The 17973-nt window shown below is 45.4% G+C and overlaps 1 protein-coding gene across 2 annotated transcripts in view; it reads right to left on the bottom strand.

Annotated features, from left to right (window-relative positions):
- The window catches only part of LOC133955570 (cytosolic carboxypeptidase 4), a 166511-nt gene that overhangs the window by 123656 nt on the left and 24882 nt on the right, over positions 1–17973 (bottom strand). For both annotated transcript variants that reach the window (XM_062390471.1, XM_062390472.1), the window contains exon 6: positions 2844–2881. In XM_062390471.1, coding sequence (XP_062246455.1) covers positions 2844–2881 — 38 coding nt within the window. The remainder of the gene's footprint in view (positions 1–2843; positions 2882–17973) is intronic.

Raw genomic sequence — 17973 nt, 5'->3', positions numbered from 1 at the left:
TCATCCGAAACTGAAGACATTGTCCAAAAAAAGGGTAACGCGACGTCACTTGTGTGGACGTGGTTTGGATACGGCAAAAATGACGAGGAGCAGACGAAGCCGGTCTGCAAAATATGCCGGCGGTCATAGGATAGGATTTTGAAATCCTAACTCTCCTCTCGTTTCAGGTCACTTGCCCTTCCTCATGTGTCAACGGTCTGATTGTCTCCCCTGATCCCGGATTGTTTCCACCTGTTCCCTTCACCCTCATGTGCTTATAGTGTTCATCTCCCCTTTGTCTTGTGCCAAAGTGTTTCGTCCTTGTCCGTGCACCTAAGCCCTTTTCCACAGTCATTGTCGTTTTTTTGCCTATGAGGTTTGTTACGCCACGTAAGTTGTGTTCTGTTTCCTCCTTGAGAGTGATTTTTCGTTTGTTCAAGTTTTCTAGTTTAGCTTCGTTTTGTGTTGTTTTTAATCTGTTTTTCTTCCTCCCTTTTGGAGCGATTTATGTTTCTTTTGTCCCGTTTCATAGTAGTTTGGTTTTCCTCTTCGGGAGCGCTTTTGATTTCTTGCTCTAGCCTTTTGTTTGTCATTCTTCGGGAGCAATTTATGTTTTAAACCTCTTTATTTTTCTAGTGTGTGTTTTGAATTTATTAGGGAGTTTCTTTCCCCGAGTTATTCTTGCCAGGTCTTAGATATAATAGTTTCTCTCAGTTGTTAACACACAAAAAGCGAAAATTCTGCACAATTTGCACAGCCTTCACTTCATGTACCAATCAATCACTCAACAAATTTGGCACTACTTCAAACTCCCTTATCTGCATTAGACTCTGACTTTCATTCTTTACACTCTGATGTCAATTACACATCACATTGTTGTCAAACACTACACACAATGTTCAGTTGTTGCACACACTTCTCAAGTAAAATCTCAAAGCATCAACCTACAACAAACAAATACTCAAATCACTAAACATTCAGGTCTGTTGAGCAATTTCACCGCATTTTCACAGCCGAACAGGAGACTGAAATTGTAGATATGGTCCGTGAGAACAACTCTATCACACTCAGACAAATAAAAACTAGGATCCTGACTGACCATGCTACATTTAGAGTCGTCCAGACCGTCAGCATCTCTACATTGGACCGTATTCTTCATAGGACTGCCATGCGGATGAAACAAGTGTTCAGGGTCCAATTTGAACGGAACACAGGCATCAAGGAGTTACGGCGAGAGTTTGTGCTTGTAAGTACCATTCATTCAGCACTGACACACACATGTATTGTACCTGTAAGCCAATATTGTTCCTTTTCTACAGTGTCTCACTGTAGCCCACTGTGTTGACCTCTTTGTGTCCATACTGTAACTTGCAATCTCATGCTGTCTGTGTCAGCGGATCCAGGAGCATGACACAGCTCATGTGTTGTACCAGTACATCTTTATTGATGAGGTGGGATTCAACGTGGTGAAGAGGAGGCGATGGGGCAGAAACCGCAATGGCCAGCGGGCCATTGTGGAGGTCCCCGGCCAGCGTGGTGGGAACATCACAATGTGTGCTGCAATGAATCACCATAGAATCTTGCACCGTCATGCCCACCTAGAGGCGTATAACGCTGCCCGTCTCCTTGTCTTCCTGGATGGCCTGCATGACCTGCTGGTACCACCTGGCCAGGTAGATGACCCACAGCGGATCGATCACGTTTTCATCTGGGACAATTTGAGCTTCCTCCGGGCTGCTCAAGTGCCTGAGTGGTTCCAGGACCACCCACATTTTTCCGTTCTATACCTTCCACCTTATTCTCCTTTCCTGAATCCTATTGAGGAATTATTTTCAGCTTGGACTTGGAAGGTATATGAACGGAACCCACAGGACCGGGTCCCACTGCTCAAGGCCATTGAGGAGGCTTGTGGCGAGTGTTGTGGCCTGTCAGCATTTTGTGTGTGAGGTTTTTAGTTTTCTGTGTGCAGCTTTGTGAAAGCCGCTATTGTTTTGAAAACAGGTGTCCACAATTGTGAAAAACTGTAATTTTTGTGAAGGGGGGGGGGGTTGAACAGGCCGGTTTACAGTACTGTTCTGTGTGTACCGAAATAAACTTTTTTATGCTGCATATTTGTGTGCTGTTTTATGTTTGACTATGAAGAAAGTAGGCCTACACTGAGACATTTTACAAAAGGAGAAATGGCTCATTCTCCAGAGTCAATGTCATTCATATGGTGTGTTCCATGTTGATCGTGTTTTCAATTTTGCACTTCAGTGTGCTCTTAATGCTTGGTAGTGTGCAAGCGAATGCTTAGTTGTGTTCTCAATGAATGGTATGTGTGTGTAATTTGAAAATATGGCTGTGTGTACCAAATATAAACATAAACACAGTTCCATTTTGTGAACAGTTAAGAGATTTGATGGCAAATAGTCATCTTGCAAAGGGAGTGTCAGGTTTAGCATTTTGTGTGTGAGGTTTTCAGTTTTCTGTGTGCAGTTTTGAGAAAGCTTTTATTGTTTTGAAAAACGTTAACAATTGTGAAACTGTAAGTGAGTTTTTCATAGCCCAATCTTTTGTCACTCTTCATAGAGGATCTGAATTCAATAAAGTGTGCTAGTACGTGTAATCCTCTGCATCTGAGTCCTCATTTCAGTCAAGGCCTGACACTCACCATTCGGTGCTCGGGACCTAATAATAATCCTAACAATTTCAATAGGGCCTCTCACCATTTGGTGCTTGGGCCCTAATAAGAAAAGGGTGTCAAAAATGCAAGCACTGCCAGTGAAGAAAATGCTGGATTGTGACAATGGTGGTAATAATGATATACTTATAGTATAAAGGAAACCATGAGCTGGTGAATGCAGAAAGTCATGAAAACTTACTTGAGCACAGCAGGGCCGCAAAGGCATTAATTGCTGCCCTGGAAAAGAAACAGAGGGAGCAGTCATTTTCTGATATTTTATTACGTAAACATTTTGTGAGCATGGTACACGAGTTAGGCCATGACACATAAGGGTTTGTGTTTTTGAGTGTTTTGATATGACGACACATACCAAAATAATTGTCATTCAGATGTTAGTATTTGCAGTAGCTCATTGTTTTAAAGGTCTTGACCTTCTATGCAAAGTGCCTTGAGATAATTTTTATTATGATTTGGCGCTATATAAATAAAATTGAAATTGAATTGTGATGTAGTCCTATACTGTTTTGACTTTGTGGTTTCTTTATATTCTTAATAAAACAAGGATATATGCCTTAAGGGCTTTCTATACGTTGTTTTTATTTTGATTCAAAATATCTGGCAGGTAGGAAGAACAAACATGACATAAGTATAAACAAACTAAACAAATAATTGAATACATAAATAAGTTACAAAATATATAGTTTGTGGCAGAAAAGACCATTTCTGTTTTCCTAAATGTATATTTATTATTGATGTATTTATTAGAGTATTACATTTTATATTTCTACATCCATTTCTATATATTTTACTTATATATTTCTACATTTATTTACTTAATTTACATTTATATATAATCCTGTATCTTTTTGTCCATATGTTAACTACTGTACATAGGTGGGCTTTACAAAGTCTAAAGCCTGTTTGGTCATAGCGTGGTGACCATTGGATCTCCTACTTTTGTCCGGAGATGGCTGGTACACAGGTGCTTTGCCCTCTCAATATGCTGCCTAGCCTGCTTTTGACTCTTGGTTCTATAAAACGCTTTGCCAGTTGACATTGTAGAAAATTGTATTCAAGATATTGTAAAAAAGCTATGATTGACATTGAATTGTTACTTCCTCTGTTTCTGAAATGATGTGAAGTTAACTGATGATGTAAGAGACTTCTTGCAGTTTTTCTTTTAATAAGATTCATTTAATAATTTTTTGCATAGCACAAAATCATAACATACAAGGCACTTTACATAGTAAAGTCCTACAAAGTTATATAGAAACTTGACCTGACCTAAAATCCAAGTGCAGACACAAAGACCAGCAGAGGCAGTTCAGTTATTTATTCCAATAAATTCAAAACAAATGCTTTGCTGGGTCGAGATTGCATCAACACAGAAAAAAGCAAGTAGCTGTAGCCAAGGTCGAAAACACAAACACCAGAAGAGAAGCATCTTTAGACAGTAACAGACCTGAACAGAACCCTTACTGAGCAGACACATTGCTAATAAATACACAGGAATCAGGGATAATTGAACCCAGTTGTGATACAGTACGGTAGCTGTATACAATCCGTAAAAATAAAATTAGCATGAAGTGCGTTTCAACTACATCAAATGCAATGCGGATTGTGTGAGAAGGGGAAAAATGCTCCAATGCATACTAAATTTGCAAGAATTTCAGTATGCACCATGACCTTAGTAGACAGACTTAACTGCCCCATAATACATTGCGTTCCTCAGTTTCTTCCTGTACAATGGCAGAGTATGCAGTGGATGATGCCGGCTTAAAACCAGCATCGCATATAAATGTCGATAAATCATTTTACCATACAACTTGTTAATACTTGCTTAACAAGATCTATATATAAAATTAATTTATTTCTATTGTTGGAATTTAATATATCGCACTACTTGCCTGCCAGCATCTTAGAATACATTTTAGCAAGTTGACTAATATCAAGGTAGCTAACTAAGTCGTAAATGTGGATGAGTAATAACGTGATTAATAATACCATGTTTTGTTATTCATTTCTTTAAGGGACAGGAAGGGGACACTCAGCTCCTCATTAAATGGAGCACTGAGAATGAACAGCAATTCACTGGCTGGCGTAATTCCACCATCAAGGGTTTGGAAGTGTTGTAATGTTCATGAGCCCTGCTCTTCACTTGATGATGTTATGTTATACTACTACTACATGTTGCATTTGAAAAAAGAAAACGAAGAGGAGAGGGAAAAGGACGGAGAAGCAAGGGGCCTTGGGGAGAAAACAGAATAGGGAGAGAGAATGAAGAGAAGACAGATGGCATAGTGAAAGGAGAGAGTAGATGGACAGCAGAATGAGGGAGGAACAATAAGAGAGAGAGTGAAGAGAGAGCAATGCTGAGCTAAGCCAGACAGGAAAGATTTAAGAAGATGACGGAGCTGTTCTTAGAGAAAGAAAGAATGAATAAAACACGATTCAGTTTTACTTCTGTAATGATTTTTGTTTCTTGAAAAAACAATCACTGTAAAAGAGCTGTGGAACACTGTTGTTTGGACTGGAAAAATTACACAGCGACCAGGACAGGGAGCTGATATTGCGAGTCTGGAGAGAGCACCCTCATGGTTTTTGCGCCAAATGGCATCGAGATGCATTCAGGCTTTTTTAGTCTAGATTTATCCATGTAACTTGAAATATGTGAATGGAGGTCGGGACGTGTGTAAATGCAGGTTTAGGAGAAAAGAGAGAGAGAGGGAGAGAGAAAGAAAAGCTCTCAAAACATAATCAGGGTCAAGGTCGCAGGGACTTCACCACTCGGTATCCATATTGGCGTTGTATACCGATCATTTGATCTGTACGGCTCTCCGTTACGGCGCGAGGCACTTTAAAGGGGACATATTATGCCCATTCCACCACAGTTGATATGGTTCCTTGGGGTTTAATGAAATGTCTTAAATTTTTGGGTAAAAATACCACAAGGATCATTTAAAACAGCACCTTTTTACTCTGTCTAAAACAGACCTCCTCAGATCGACCTGTTTTGAGGGCCCCGCCCCCATCTTACCCCACCCCCCTTTTACCCCTCTCATCCCTCCCCCTTCTCACCCCTCCCCCCTCTCATGGAGGTGTAGGACGTGTTTGAATGTGTTCTCACTACAGAATGCATTCAACATCTATAGGGCAGATTATGGGCCTTTATGTCCAAGAGGAATAGAGCAGTAAGTTTTTTTTTTTTTATGAATGAGATACCAGTCATTTCTGCAATAAAAATATGACTGAGGAATAAAATACATAAATTACTCTTCCCTGTGTATTACTTTGCTTACTGCTCATCTTACACGTGTCAATTGTTGACATGTAACATATCAAACATTAAAAGCACCAACAGCTTCTATAAACTTTTATTGTCAGAAAGATTGCCACAGAGCTTTTTAAAAATAGTTATTAAATGTACTGGCTGGGACAGAGGTAATAAATACAAAAAATACCAAGTATAATACAAACATTGATTACAAAAATACACTTTGTGCCATCAGTAGCCATACTGTAAACAAAGGAACACTTTATGTTTGTGTGTCACCTTTTATTCCCAAAATACAATGTAAATTTTGCTCAGCCGTTACAGGTACTTGGTGTACAGAAGCTTTGTTAGCTGGTGTTGAGGCCATACTTGGCAGAGAGATCCTCAGGTTTTGAGATCTTCAGCACCTCATTCACATATGGGGCCGGGTCCTGAAAAATCTCGTGAAAGATGAGGTCCAACAGGTTATCCACGTTATCTGTAATACAAATTGGGAAAAAAAGTTGGACATTTTGCACTTTTTGTATTTATTATTTTCTTTTTATAATTATTTATTTATCTATTTATCGTGAAGACGATAAATAAATTGTCTTTAAATCGTGAAGACTATTTGGAGACAGCAGTTAATTGATATGTTATTTATGTTTCACATACTGTTGTATGTTTGGATTTTAAATAGAGCCTGTGAGCATCACGGAAGGTTGCATCTGCTTTCACCGACTTTGCTGTGCACTCGCCCTTCATATATTACATCTGTCCCCCGCCGACACACAGGACACACCTCAAAGAGCTCAAGGGGACAGTTTTCATAGACAATATATGTGGGTGTCTTATGAACAGGGTTGGAAGATTCCATTGTATTAGAACGACAAAGATTTCACCAAAAGGCTGCAACAGCTTAAAAAGTGTAGGATGGTAATCCATCTGATTATTGAAATGTTTAGATTAAATACTGAGTCACTCACGTCACATCTGCTGACTCAGTCAAGAATGTGATCAAGTCATCAGGATCATAGATAGCATCCTGTGACTCTCCGAAGTCTATACTGCAACAACTTGGGTTGTCCTCTCCTTCCTCCAAGCGAGGTCTCTTACAGCTGAGGTCCCAACACCGACATCAGTGCAGCACAATTTTCTATGTGCCTATGATAAAACAGACATTCAGTATCCATGGAGTCACAACAAATGAGATGCTGTTACAACTTTAACACAGAGACACAATCAATGACATGACAAAGTAACTGAGGGTAAACAAACCTGTACTTTTGTAGTGAGGTCGGAGTGTTTTCATAGAAAGCTGCGTGCCATGTGTGCGCATCTTTGGTGGGTCCGTCTGGCATGCTACGTGATGTAGCCTAGCACCGTGAACAGATGTGCTTGCCTGAACACCAAAAGCAGCAATGTTATTCATGTTTGTACTACGGTCATGCATACAAAGATACAATGACACATTTTCGCCCGTAGCAGTAGCAGCAGCTGTAGCTTGAAGTTAGGTTTGTGAGTGTTGTGCTCTCCACGCTCTCCCCCCCCCCTCCGCTTGCGTGTCCTCCCTGGAGTACTGTGCCGCTGATTTTTTCCCACGGCAGCACTGGGCTGGAAGTTAGCTACAGCGCCCGTAGCCGCTACTACCGACGCGTAGCAGCTACTGACGGCCGTCGCCCCGTAGCAGCAACTGGCGGCCGGCGCCCCGTAGCAGCTACTGACGGCCGGCGCCCCGTAGCAGCTACTGACGGCCGGCTTCCCGTAGCAGCTACTGACGGCCGGCGCCCCGTAGCACCTACTGACGGCCGGCGCCCCGTAGCAGCTACTGACGGCCGGCGGCCCGTAGCAGCTACGGACGGCCGGCGCCCCGTAGCACCTACTGACGGCCGGCGCCCCGTAGCAGCTACTTACGGCCGGCGCCCCATAGCAGCTACTGCCGGCCTGCGCCCCGTAGAAGCTACTTACGGCGGAGGCCCTGTAGAAGCTACTTACGGCCGGCGCCCCGTAGCAGCTACTGCCGGCCTGCGCCCCGTAGAAGCTACTTACGGCCGGCGCCCTGTAGAAGCTACTTACGGCCAGCGCTTAGCAGCTACTTACGTTCGGCGCCCGTAGCTAAGTTCCAGCTACAGCAGCTACTAGGCACACGTGAGCGGAGGGGGGGAAAGCGCATGGAGAGCACAACACTCACGAACCTGCCGTGCGAACACCGTTCACCGTGGACTCCGACGCCGTCCTCTCGCTAAGACTCGCCAGCCATCCTCAATTAATTGTTCAATAACATTATTTATAGTCGAACATCAAAATTCCTGTAAAGTCTCTACCTATCTCACACCACTACATACTAGCCCCCCACCCCCTCACATACACAGCACAACATGCTAACGGCACTAGCCTCAACACAAAATGTCTAAAAGAAGCAAATACCAGAATTATAAAAAAAAAATACTTACATTTCCCTCGTCTTCAGTGTTGCGATAGAAGAATGGCACCGACCCCTCTTTCAATAACAACCTTTTCGAGAATCCGTTGTTATCTGTTTTGTTCATGATGGCGCCACGCATGGCGGCCACGGTGTTGCGCTCTTCTTGTGCTTTTCATGTTTTTGTTTATTTGTACAGTCTCCAGCACTCCCTCTACGATTACTTTTTCTAGAGAAGAATTTATGAATGTCCGACGTTCCATTCCGCGGACCCTTTCACCGGACTTTACAGACCCAGACACTTTTTCTGAGATTTTGGTCGGAGGAGCCGCAGCTCTCTGTGGAGGAGACGCAGGCGAGGTAAGCTCGCTGGAGCGCTGGTTAGACTACGTAAGCGGGGGTTCCGAACTCCGCTCCCGGCGTTACACCTGGCAAACGTCCGCTCTCTGCCCAATGAAATGGATGAACTGCTGCTCCTAAAGAAGATAAACAGGGATATATCAGGATCTTCTGCGCTGTGCTTCACTGAAACCTGGCTTGGTGAGTGCATCCCTGACAGCATCCTTCATCTGCTGGGCTTCCAACTCCACCGCGCGGCCCGCGTTACGGAACCAACGGGGAAAACGAGGGGAGGAGGAATCTGCTTCTACATCAACGAAAGTTGGTGTACAGATGCCACAGTGCTATGGAAAATACGCACTCCTCAGCTAGAAGCCATTTCCATAAACTGTAAACCTTTTTATTCACCGCAGGAGTTTTCCTCCTTTTTTCTGGTCGGCGTGTACATACCACCTCAAGCCTGCGTGAGCGAGGCACAGCAGCACCTGGCTGATCAGATAACCAGCACGGAGCTAAAACACCCGGACTCTCTTCTGATTATTCTTGGGGGTAAAAACCAAGCAAATCTCAGCCGTGAACTGCCAAAATACAGGCAGCACATTAAGTGTCCCACCAGGGACAAAAACACACTGGACCATTGTTGCACAATACTGAAGAATGCATATCGCTCAGTTCCCCGTGCAGCTTTGGGACTCTCCGATCACTGCCTGCTTCATCTCCTTCCAAGCTACAGGCAGAAACTAAAATCTACTAAGCCTGTGGTGAAAACTGTGAGGAAATGAACCAACGAGTCAAAGCTGGAGCTACAGGCCTGCTTTGACTGCACTGACTGGAGTGTTTTTGAGGCTGCATCTTCATCACTGGACAAACTCATGGACACTGTGACGTCATATATCAGTTTTTATGTGCATACCCACCAAAACGTACTGCATCTTTAATAACAATAAACCGTGGTTCTCAGCAAAGCTCAAGCGGCTTTGTCAAGCCAAAGAGGAGGCCTTCAGGAGTGGGGATAGGATCCTCTTCAACCAGGCCAGGAACACACTGACTAAGGAGATCAGAGTGGCAAAGAGGAACTACTCTGAAAAGCTGAAAAACAGGTTTTCAGCTAACGACCCTGCATCAGTGTGGAGAGGCCTGCAGGCCATCACTGACTACAGGAAAACCTCCCCCCGCCCCATGGTGAACCCTAAACTGGCTGAGGATCTGAATGTGTTCTACTGAAGGTTTGATCACCCCACATTAACACCTCTCACCCGCTCCAACCAGGTCTTCACACAACCATCAGCACCCCCTGTTATCACCCCCCCCCCCAACTCCCCACCAGCACTGACGGTCCTTGAAAAGGATGTGTGCCAGCTCTTTCAGAGACAGAAGACAAGGAAGGCACCAGGCCCAGACGGTGTGTCACCCTCCTGTCTGAAAGCCTGCGCAGATCAGCTGGCCCCCATCTTCACACGGATCTTCAACAGATCTCTGGAGCTGTGTGAAGTCCCCTCCTGCTTCAAAACTTCCACCATCATCCCAGTCCCTAAGAAACACTGCATCACTGGACTGAATGACTACCGGCCCGTCGCCCTGACGTCTGTGGTTATGAAATGCTTTGAAAGACTTGTGTTGATCTGAAGGACATCACAGGCCCCCTGCTGGACCCCATACAGTGTGCCTACCGGGCTAACAGGTCAGTGGATGATGCTGTCAACATGGGGCTGCACTTCATCCTGCAACACCTCGACTCCCCAGGGACCTATGCAAGGATGATGTTCGTGGACTTCATCTCAGCGTTCAACACCATCATCCCAGAAGTCCTCCTCACCAAACTCATCCAGCTCACTGTGCCTGCCTCCACCCGTCAGTGGATCACAAACTTTCTGATAGACAGGAAGCAGCAGGTGAGGCTGGGTGAAATAACCTCCAGCACCCGGTCAGTCAGCACTGGTGCACCCCAGGGATGCGTGCTCTCCCCACTGCTCTTCTCCCTCTACACAAATGACTGCACCTCAGGAGACCCATCTGTTAAAATCCTAAAATTTGCAGACGACACATCAGTCATCGGCCTCATCCAGGATAATGATGAGTCTGCATATAGGCGGGAGGTCGAACAGCTGGTCCTGTGGTGCGGTCGCAACAACCTAGAGCTGAACACGCTTAAAACCGTGGAGATGACAGACTTCAGGAGGAGTCCCCCACTACTGCACCCCCTCACCATACTCAACAGTACTGTGTTGGCTATGGAATCATTCAGTTTCTGGGATCCACAATCTCCCGGAACCTGAAGTGGGAACCCAACATCAACACAATACTCAAGAAGGCCCAGCAGAGGTTGTACTTCCTGCGCCAAACTTACTTGGCCAATAAACCTGATTCTGATTCTGATTCTGATTATATTGGCCCAGGTTGATAAAACAGTCCAAATCAAAGTGGTGGCAGGAACGTTGCCATCATATATGAACTCAATCCATCTCAATCTTGTGTCTTCTGAAGCTGGAGTCACATGAAGACATGTTTGCAGCCGACCACCGATTCATGCTGCTAGTTAGCTTATCCAAGTGTTTCCAAGGCTTGCAAGAATGAAATGTCGGCTGGACAACGATGGACCGACGGTCTATAAAGTGGGAGGGTCCATCTAGGGGTGGCTCGAGTGGTAGTGGGGGAGTGCATAGAGCTATGGGAGAATGTACTAAATGGGCATGTTGCGACTATGACGTCTATTTCGGTCGTAATTCCATTGGACGCACTCTAGCACATAGTTTCTGAAATAGAGGAACCACAACAAATTGCGGGAGTTGTTATTTTTCTAGAGTTTTTGGGATGGTAGACATGCCAGATACCCAAACTAATGTTTAGAAGGTAATGCTTCCCCCACCAGGAGATACAATCTCCATGCTGGATTTTAGAGGGAAACTTTAGGGCTGGCTTCAGCTTGGCCTACAGGCCTCACTTTTTATTACCTATTGTCTAGTCAACTCACTGGTCTGTTGCCCAACAACAGAATAATAATTTCACTGAAATCAATTTGAAATTCTGAAACATCAGTAGACAAAAAAAATTGATACACATAACTAGCTAACTATATGGATAGACTTATGATGAACATATGATCAATATCAATATTTAGGCCAGTGGGAGTTGGGCCTTAATTTAGGGAAGTCCACAGGCCCAGGGTAGATTGCACATCTCATTTTATAAAGTAGATTTAGTCATTCTCTAATTACTTGTTATCAGATTTTTGATAATAAAGTAGCATTGTATTTGTCAGTTTTCTGTATCTACATATCTAAAAGTCCTTTTCTTGTCATTTTATTACAAGGAAGTGTAGCATTTTCATGAATTCACACTCTTTATGGAAAATGGGCACCAGCTCTTGCAGCAAATATCACTTATAAAGTCAAAAGTTACTGATTCAATGGATCTCCATTGTCTACCTCAAAGCAACACAAAGATAAATGACTAATATTTGATAGGGAGTATATATAGTGATGAAAAATATAAGATATCTAAAATAGAATAAATGCATCATACGGATAAATAGCAATGGAATGGGCAGGCGGTAATTTGGGTCATAGTGGCAGATCATATGTTTATATGGGATTGTGGTTATCACATTGTGATGTGCGCTCTCTCCACTGCTCTTTTTGCTCTATAAGAGCAAGTAGAGCAGGATTTCAGGGGAAACCCTCTAATAGTGCACATTAGGGCTGCTCGATTATGGAAAAAATCATAATCACGATTATTTTTGACAATATCAAAATCACGATTATTTAAACGATTATCAATATGTGCCCTTATTCTAAAGTCTATGCTTTATTTGTTTAATCACTTCGGGTTCCGGTAAACACCAATGACGGCTTTGTGTCTTATTCCTCCGTGAAACCAGGATATCGGTGCCCAGGGCCACAGCTGTGGAGGAGGTCGCGGTGTCGGAGGTCGTGGTGGTGTATCCAGTGTGGCTGATTCTATGTCGTGCCGGATGATTATGTAAGTATTATTTGTTTATTATCATAGATAGATATTTACCGCATCTGTACGGCTTTTCTAATTGCTTCTGACTTATTTTTCTTTTCCAATATCGTTCCATCGAGGTGCATGGGTGACTGCTACAATGGCTGGCATATTGCCAATAACATGTTGAATGTAAGTATTATTTATGTTTATTAGCATGGATAGATATTTTTCGTCTGAACGGCTTTCCTAATTGCTTCTGACTCTTCTTCTTTTCCCATAACGGTCCATGCTGACATCCCAATAGGGCACTATAAAGTCCTCCACAGGCCTCCTCCTGCGATGTGCCTTTGTGTTTAGTCCCTGGTCGTGACTGCGAAAATAGCTGGCATGTAACCAAAATAATTAAAGATGTACATTTGAATACATTTTTAACCACATGACCAGTTTGGTCTCATTTATATAAAAGTATGATTTTTAGTCTAAAAGAAGCCATTTTAGCCTATTTGGTTACCATGGTTACCAAGGGTCCTTTGGAGTCTCCAAATTACCTTTTTGGGAAACTCCTAGACATACCCTTAGTAAAACATCTTTAGATCTTCATTTTCTGTGGTTTTGTGTTCAAATTTCCAGCTCATAAGTCCCAGCTAGAGTCTGGGGGGTAGACGGTGGATGGGGGGCTTCCACAGCAAAAGCCTCTCCCTCAAGCAGCATGCTCCGCGCCGGAGATTCCAACCTGACGTCCCCTGTATTTCGGCGTCAGAGGTCCTCGCTGGACCTTCTCCAGTCCCTGCTCCGCGCCAGAGGCTCCCAGCTGATGTCTCTCGTTCACCGACTTCAGTGGTCCTCACAGCGGCGTCTGCTGAAGCACCGGCTCCAGTCCCTGCTCCGCGCCGGAGGCTCCCAGCTGATGTCTCTCGTTCACCGACGTCAGTGGTCCTCACAGCGGCGTCTGTTCCAGCACCTGCTCCGGTCCCAGCTCCACGCCGGAGGCTCTCAGCTGATGTCACTCGTTCTCCGACGTCAGTGGTCCTCACAGCGGCGTCTGCTCCAGCACCGGCTCCAGTCCCAGCTCCACGCCGGAGGCTCCCTGCTGATGTCTCTCGTTCACCGACGTCAGTGGTTCTCACAGCGGCGTCTGCTGCAGGACCTGCTCCGGTCCCAGCTCCGCGCCGGAGGCTCCCAGCTGATGTCTCTCGTTCTCCGACGTCACTGGTCCTCACAGCGGCCTCTGCTTCAGCTTTTTCTCCAGTGCCTGCTCCGCGCCGGAGGATCTCGGCTGACGTCCCCTGTGTTTCGGCGTCGGAGATCCTCACACCGGCGTAAACTCCGGTGCCTGCTCCAGTCCCTGCTCCGTGCCGGAGGCTCTCGGCTGACGTCCCTTGTGTTTCAGCATCGGAGATCCTCACACCGGCCTTGGCTCCAGTGCCTGCTCCGTTCCCTGCTCCAGTGCCTGCTCCGCGCCGGAGGCTCTCGGCTGACGTCCCGTGTGTTTCGGCATCGGAGATCCTCACACCGGCATTGGCTCCAGTCCCTGCTCCAGTGCCTGCTTCAGTGCCTGCTCCGCGCCGGAGGCTCTCGGCTGACGTTCCGTGTGTTTCAGCGTCGGAGATCCTCACACCGGCGCTGGCTCCAATCCCTGCTCCACGCCGGAGGTTCCAACCTGACGTCTCCTGTGTGTCGGCGTCAGAGGTCGCCGCGGCACCTGCTCCAGTCCCTGCCCCGAGCCGGAGGCATCCGGCTGGCGTCTCATCTCTTCAGGCGTCGGAGGTCCTCGCTGCACCTGCTCCTGTCCCCGCTCCATTCCCTGTCCCGCGAAGGAGGGTCCCGGCAGACGCCACTTTGGTTCCAGCTTCTGAGGTCCTCACGGTGCCAGCTCCGGTTCCTGCTCCAGCACCGGGGCTGAGGTCGGAGCTCTTGCCCTCTGCCCCTGACCGGTCTTCGAGCTGCCCGCCTGAGGAGCAGGAGGAGCTTCCGTGCTTGACCGGTCTCCATGTCGTCCAGCGGAGCCCTTGAACTCTGTCCTTGAGCGGCCACGGCGGTCCTCCCGAGCCTCTGTGCTCAGCCCCGGAGCGGCCACGGAGCCGTCGGGTTGAGACTGTACTTTGTCCCTGACCGGCCTCCGGGCTGCCCTCCTGAGGAGCCCCCGTGCTTCGTTCCTGTCCGGCCTCTGGGCCGTCCACCTGAGACATGGTGCCAGGTTCCGAAGGGGCCAGGGAGCCGTCGGTCCGAGAACCTGGGCACGTCTCGTCTGGGATCCGGTCCTTGAGGGGGGGGGGTACTGTGACGCTCAGTCATTTATGTTTATGGTTTTCTGTCTTGTGTTTTCTATTTCCTGTTTTATTTTGTAGCCCCGCTGTCACTGTGTCTTGTTTCAGCTTCTCGGTGTCTCACTTCCTGTCTTTGATTGTCATCTCCAATCCTCAAGTGGTTCACCTGTTTGTAAATGCTCCTGCCTTCCCTCTGTGTATCTATTTAAGCCTCTGTGTTCCCTAAGCCCTTTGTGGGTTTGTACTCGTTGTTGTCTGCCCGTTTCCACATGTGTAGATATGGTTTGTCTGTGCTTGCTGTCTCGACTAGCTTCTCCTGCTTCGTTGTTCTCTGTGCGCTTTGTCGCCTGTTTAACTAGTGTTAGTGTTCCTGTTTTGTTTCTTTCTTGTTTAAAGGCTTTTTTATATTAAATCCCCCTTTTGTTAACAACCTCTGCATCCTGGGTCCATCTCCTCCACCAAACCTTGACACTGGTCTCACGGTCCACAAAGAGATTTACAAAGAACGACAACATCTTTATAAAAACACTCTCAACACTACCCACACTGCATTTTACTCAGGCCATGAGAATCCCAAAACAATTTTTTCAACCATAAACAAACAACTAAAACCCATGGAGAACCTCTCCCACTCTTTTACAAGTAACAAATGCAACGAATTTGTACATTTCTTTCGAACAAAAATCGACACTATTCACAACCAGCTGACCTTCACCAACCCAATTTGACCCCAACCTGACCCCCCCAAGTGGACAGATCACACCCTCTCAGCCTTCACTAAACCATCTTTATCTGAACTATCCTCAGTGGTAGCCAGCATGAAATCCACTACCAGCGCCAATGGGCCATGAACCCATATTCATGCTATCATAAGAGCCAGAAACTCAACTACTGAAACAGCTAACTATTTGGTTCCATAAACAAAGTCCTTCACAAACTTCAAAAAGTTCCAGACCTCTGCCGCCCGCCTACTTACCAGCACCCAATCAATTTATCACATCACCCCAGTCCTCCATGACCTTCACTAGCTCCTGGTAAAAACTTCTACTCACTACCTACAAGACCCTCCCCAACCTCTCTGACCTCCTCCACCCCACACCCGCCACCACGGCTCCTTTACGCACACGCTGTGTTGTGAGGTTTTGGGAGCTTCTTTACGCAGACGGATTATTCTAAACCGCAGCAGTTTATAAAACGTTATTGAGCTAATATCTACATTTTACAGTGTGGGCTGTTTTACATTATTATTTACACCTGATATGTGTGGATGAATTTTAATGATTTAAATTCCCTCATCATCTGGTGGTGACATTTACGCACCGCGCCACAGACTGTACATGACGATGTGCATAATTATTTTGGTTCATCTTAGAAGTCTGCATTTGTTATTAATTTATGAAATTGTGATGCTGTTGTTACGAAAGCTTTATATATAACTTATTAGATTATCTTGTTATTGCATGGCCACAAATTAGTAATTCATCCACCAATGTCAACAGGGGCTCCGCAATTTTCTAGTGATTACATTATATTGTTATATTTTATTTTAATCATTTCTTACGAGAATTGAACCCCAGCTTCCCTGAGCTTACCCGAATGTTCAAGCGGACCATGTGCCTTTTTGGGAGCACATATTTGCGTGAAAAGTTCTTCTCCACCTTGAACTTCAATAAGTCCAAGTACAGGTCCAGACTTACTGATGATCATCTTCAAGCCATACTAAGGGTCTCAACTGCTTCCTCCCTCAAGCCAAATGTGGCTCAGCTATGTGAGAGGAAGCGCTGCCAGGTCTGTGGCAGCAAGAAGTAGGCAAGAGAAGCCAAGTTCAGAAGAACCGTTCATGTTCTTCAATATTCTATTCATGTTCAGAAAAACCCATTGAAGTTAAATAACTGTTAGTAACGTTTTTTTTGGTGGAATACCTCATGCGACCAAGCCTCACCCAGATACTTCCTCCAGCGGCCCCCAGGTGATTTGAGTTTGAGACCCCTGCTTTAAAAGGATGTTGGTGCTGGAAATCATTGTTCTTCCTCTGGTAACCATGGTTACCTGCAAGGAAACGCCTGCAGTCATTATTGTTTTGCACTAAAAGGGCTTCAGAGGCCAGGATATGGCTGCTAGTAAAATTGCACCTAAATTGACCATTTATCTGATAATCAAGAACTTCAAAGTGAGAGATTCAATTGTTGTGAAGAAGGCTTCAGGGTGCCCAAGAAAGTCCAGCAAGCGACAGGACCATCTCCTAAAGGTGATTCAGCTGCAGGATCGGGGCACCACCAGTGCAGAGCTTGCTCAGGAAAGGCAGCAGGTAGGTGTGAGTGCATCTGCACACACAGTGAGTCGAAGACTTTTTGAGGATGGCCTGGTGTCAAGAAGGGCAGCAAGGAAGCCACTTCTCTCCAGGAAAAAGATCAGGGACAGACTGATATTCTGCCAAAGGTCCAGGGATTGGACTGCTGAGGACTGGGGTAAAGTCATTTTCTCTGATGAATCCACTTACCGATTGTTTAGGGCATCTGGAAAAAGCTTATCCAGAGAAGAAAAGGTGAGCGTTACCATCAGTCCTGTGTCATGCCAACAGTAAAGCATCCTGAGACCATTCATCTGTGGGGTTGCTTCTCAGCCAAGGGAGTGGGCTCACTAACAATTTTGCCTAAGAACACAGCCATGAATAAAGAATGGTACCAAAACATCCTCTGAGAGTAACTTCTCCCAAACATCCAAGAACAGTTTGGTGACGAACAAGGCCTTTTCCAGCATGATGGAGTACCTTGCCATAAGGCAAAAGTGATAACTAAGTGGCTCGGGGAACAAAACATCAAAATGTTGGGTCCATCCACTAGGAAATTCCCCAGACCTTAACCCCATTCAGAACTTGTGTTTTCGATCCTCAAGAGGCGGGTCCAACATACAAAAACACACAAATATTGACATACTCCAAGCATTTATTATGCAAGAATGAGCTGCCATCAGTCAGGATGTGGCCCAGAAGTTAATTGTCAGCATGCAAATATTGACTCTTTGCATCCACTTAATGTTATGTTCGATAAAATCCTTTGACACTTATGAAATGCTTGTAATTATACAGTATACCATAGTAATA

The sequence above is a fragment of the Platichthys flesus genome, chromosome 6 (genome assembly GCF_949316205.1).
Source record: "Platichthys flesus chromosome 6, fPlaFle2.1, whole genome shotgun sequence".
Lineage (NCBI taxonomy): Eukaryota > Metazoa > Chordata > Actinopteri > Pleuronectiformes > Pleuronectidae > Platichthys > Platichthys flesus.
The sequence above is the reverse complement of the archived record's forward strand: the minus strand, read 5'-3'. Positions and strand labels throughout refer to the sequence as shown.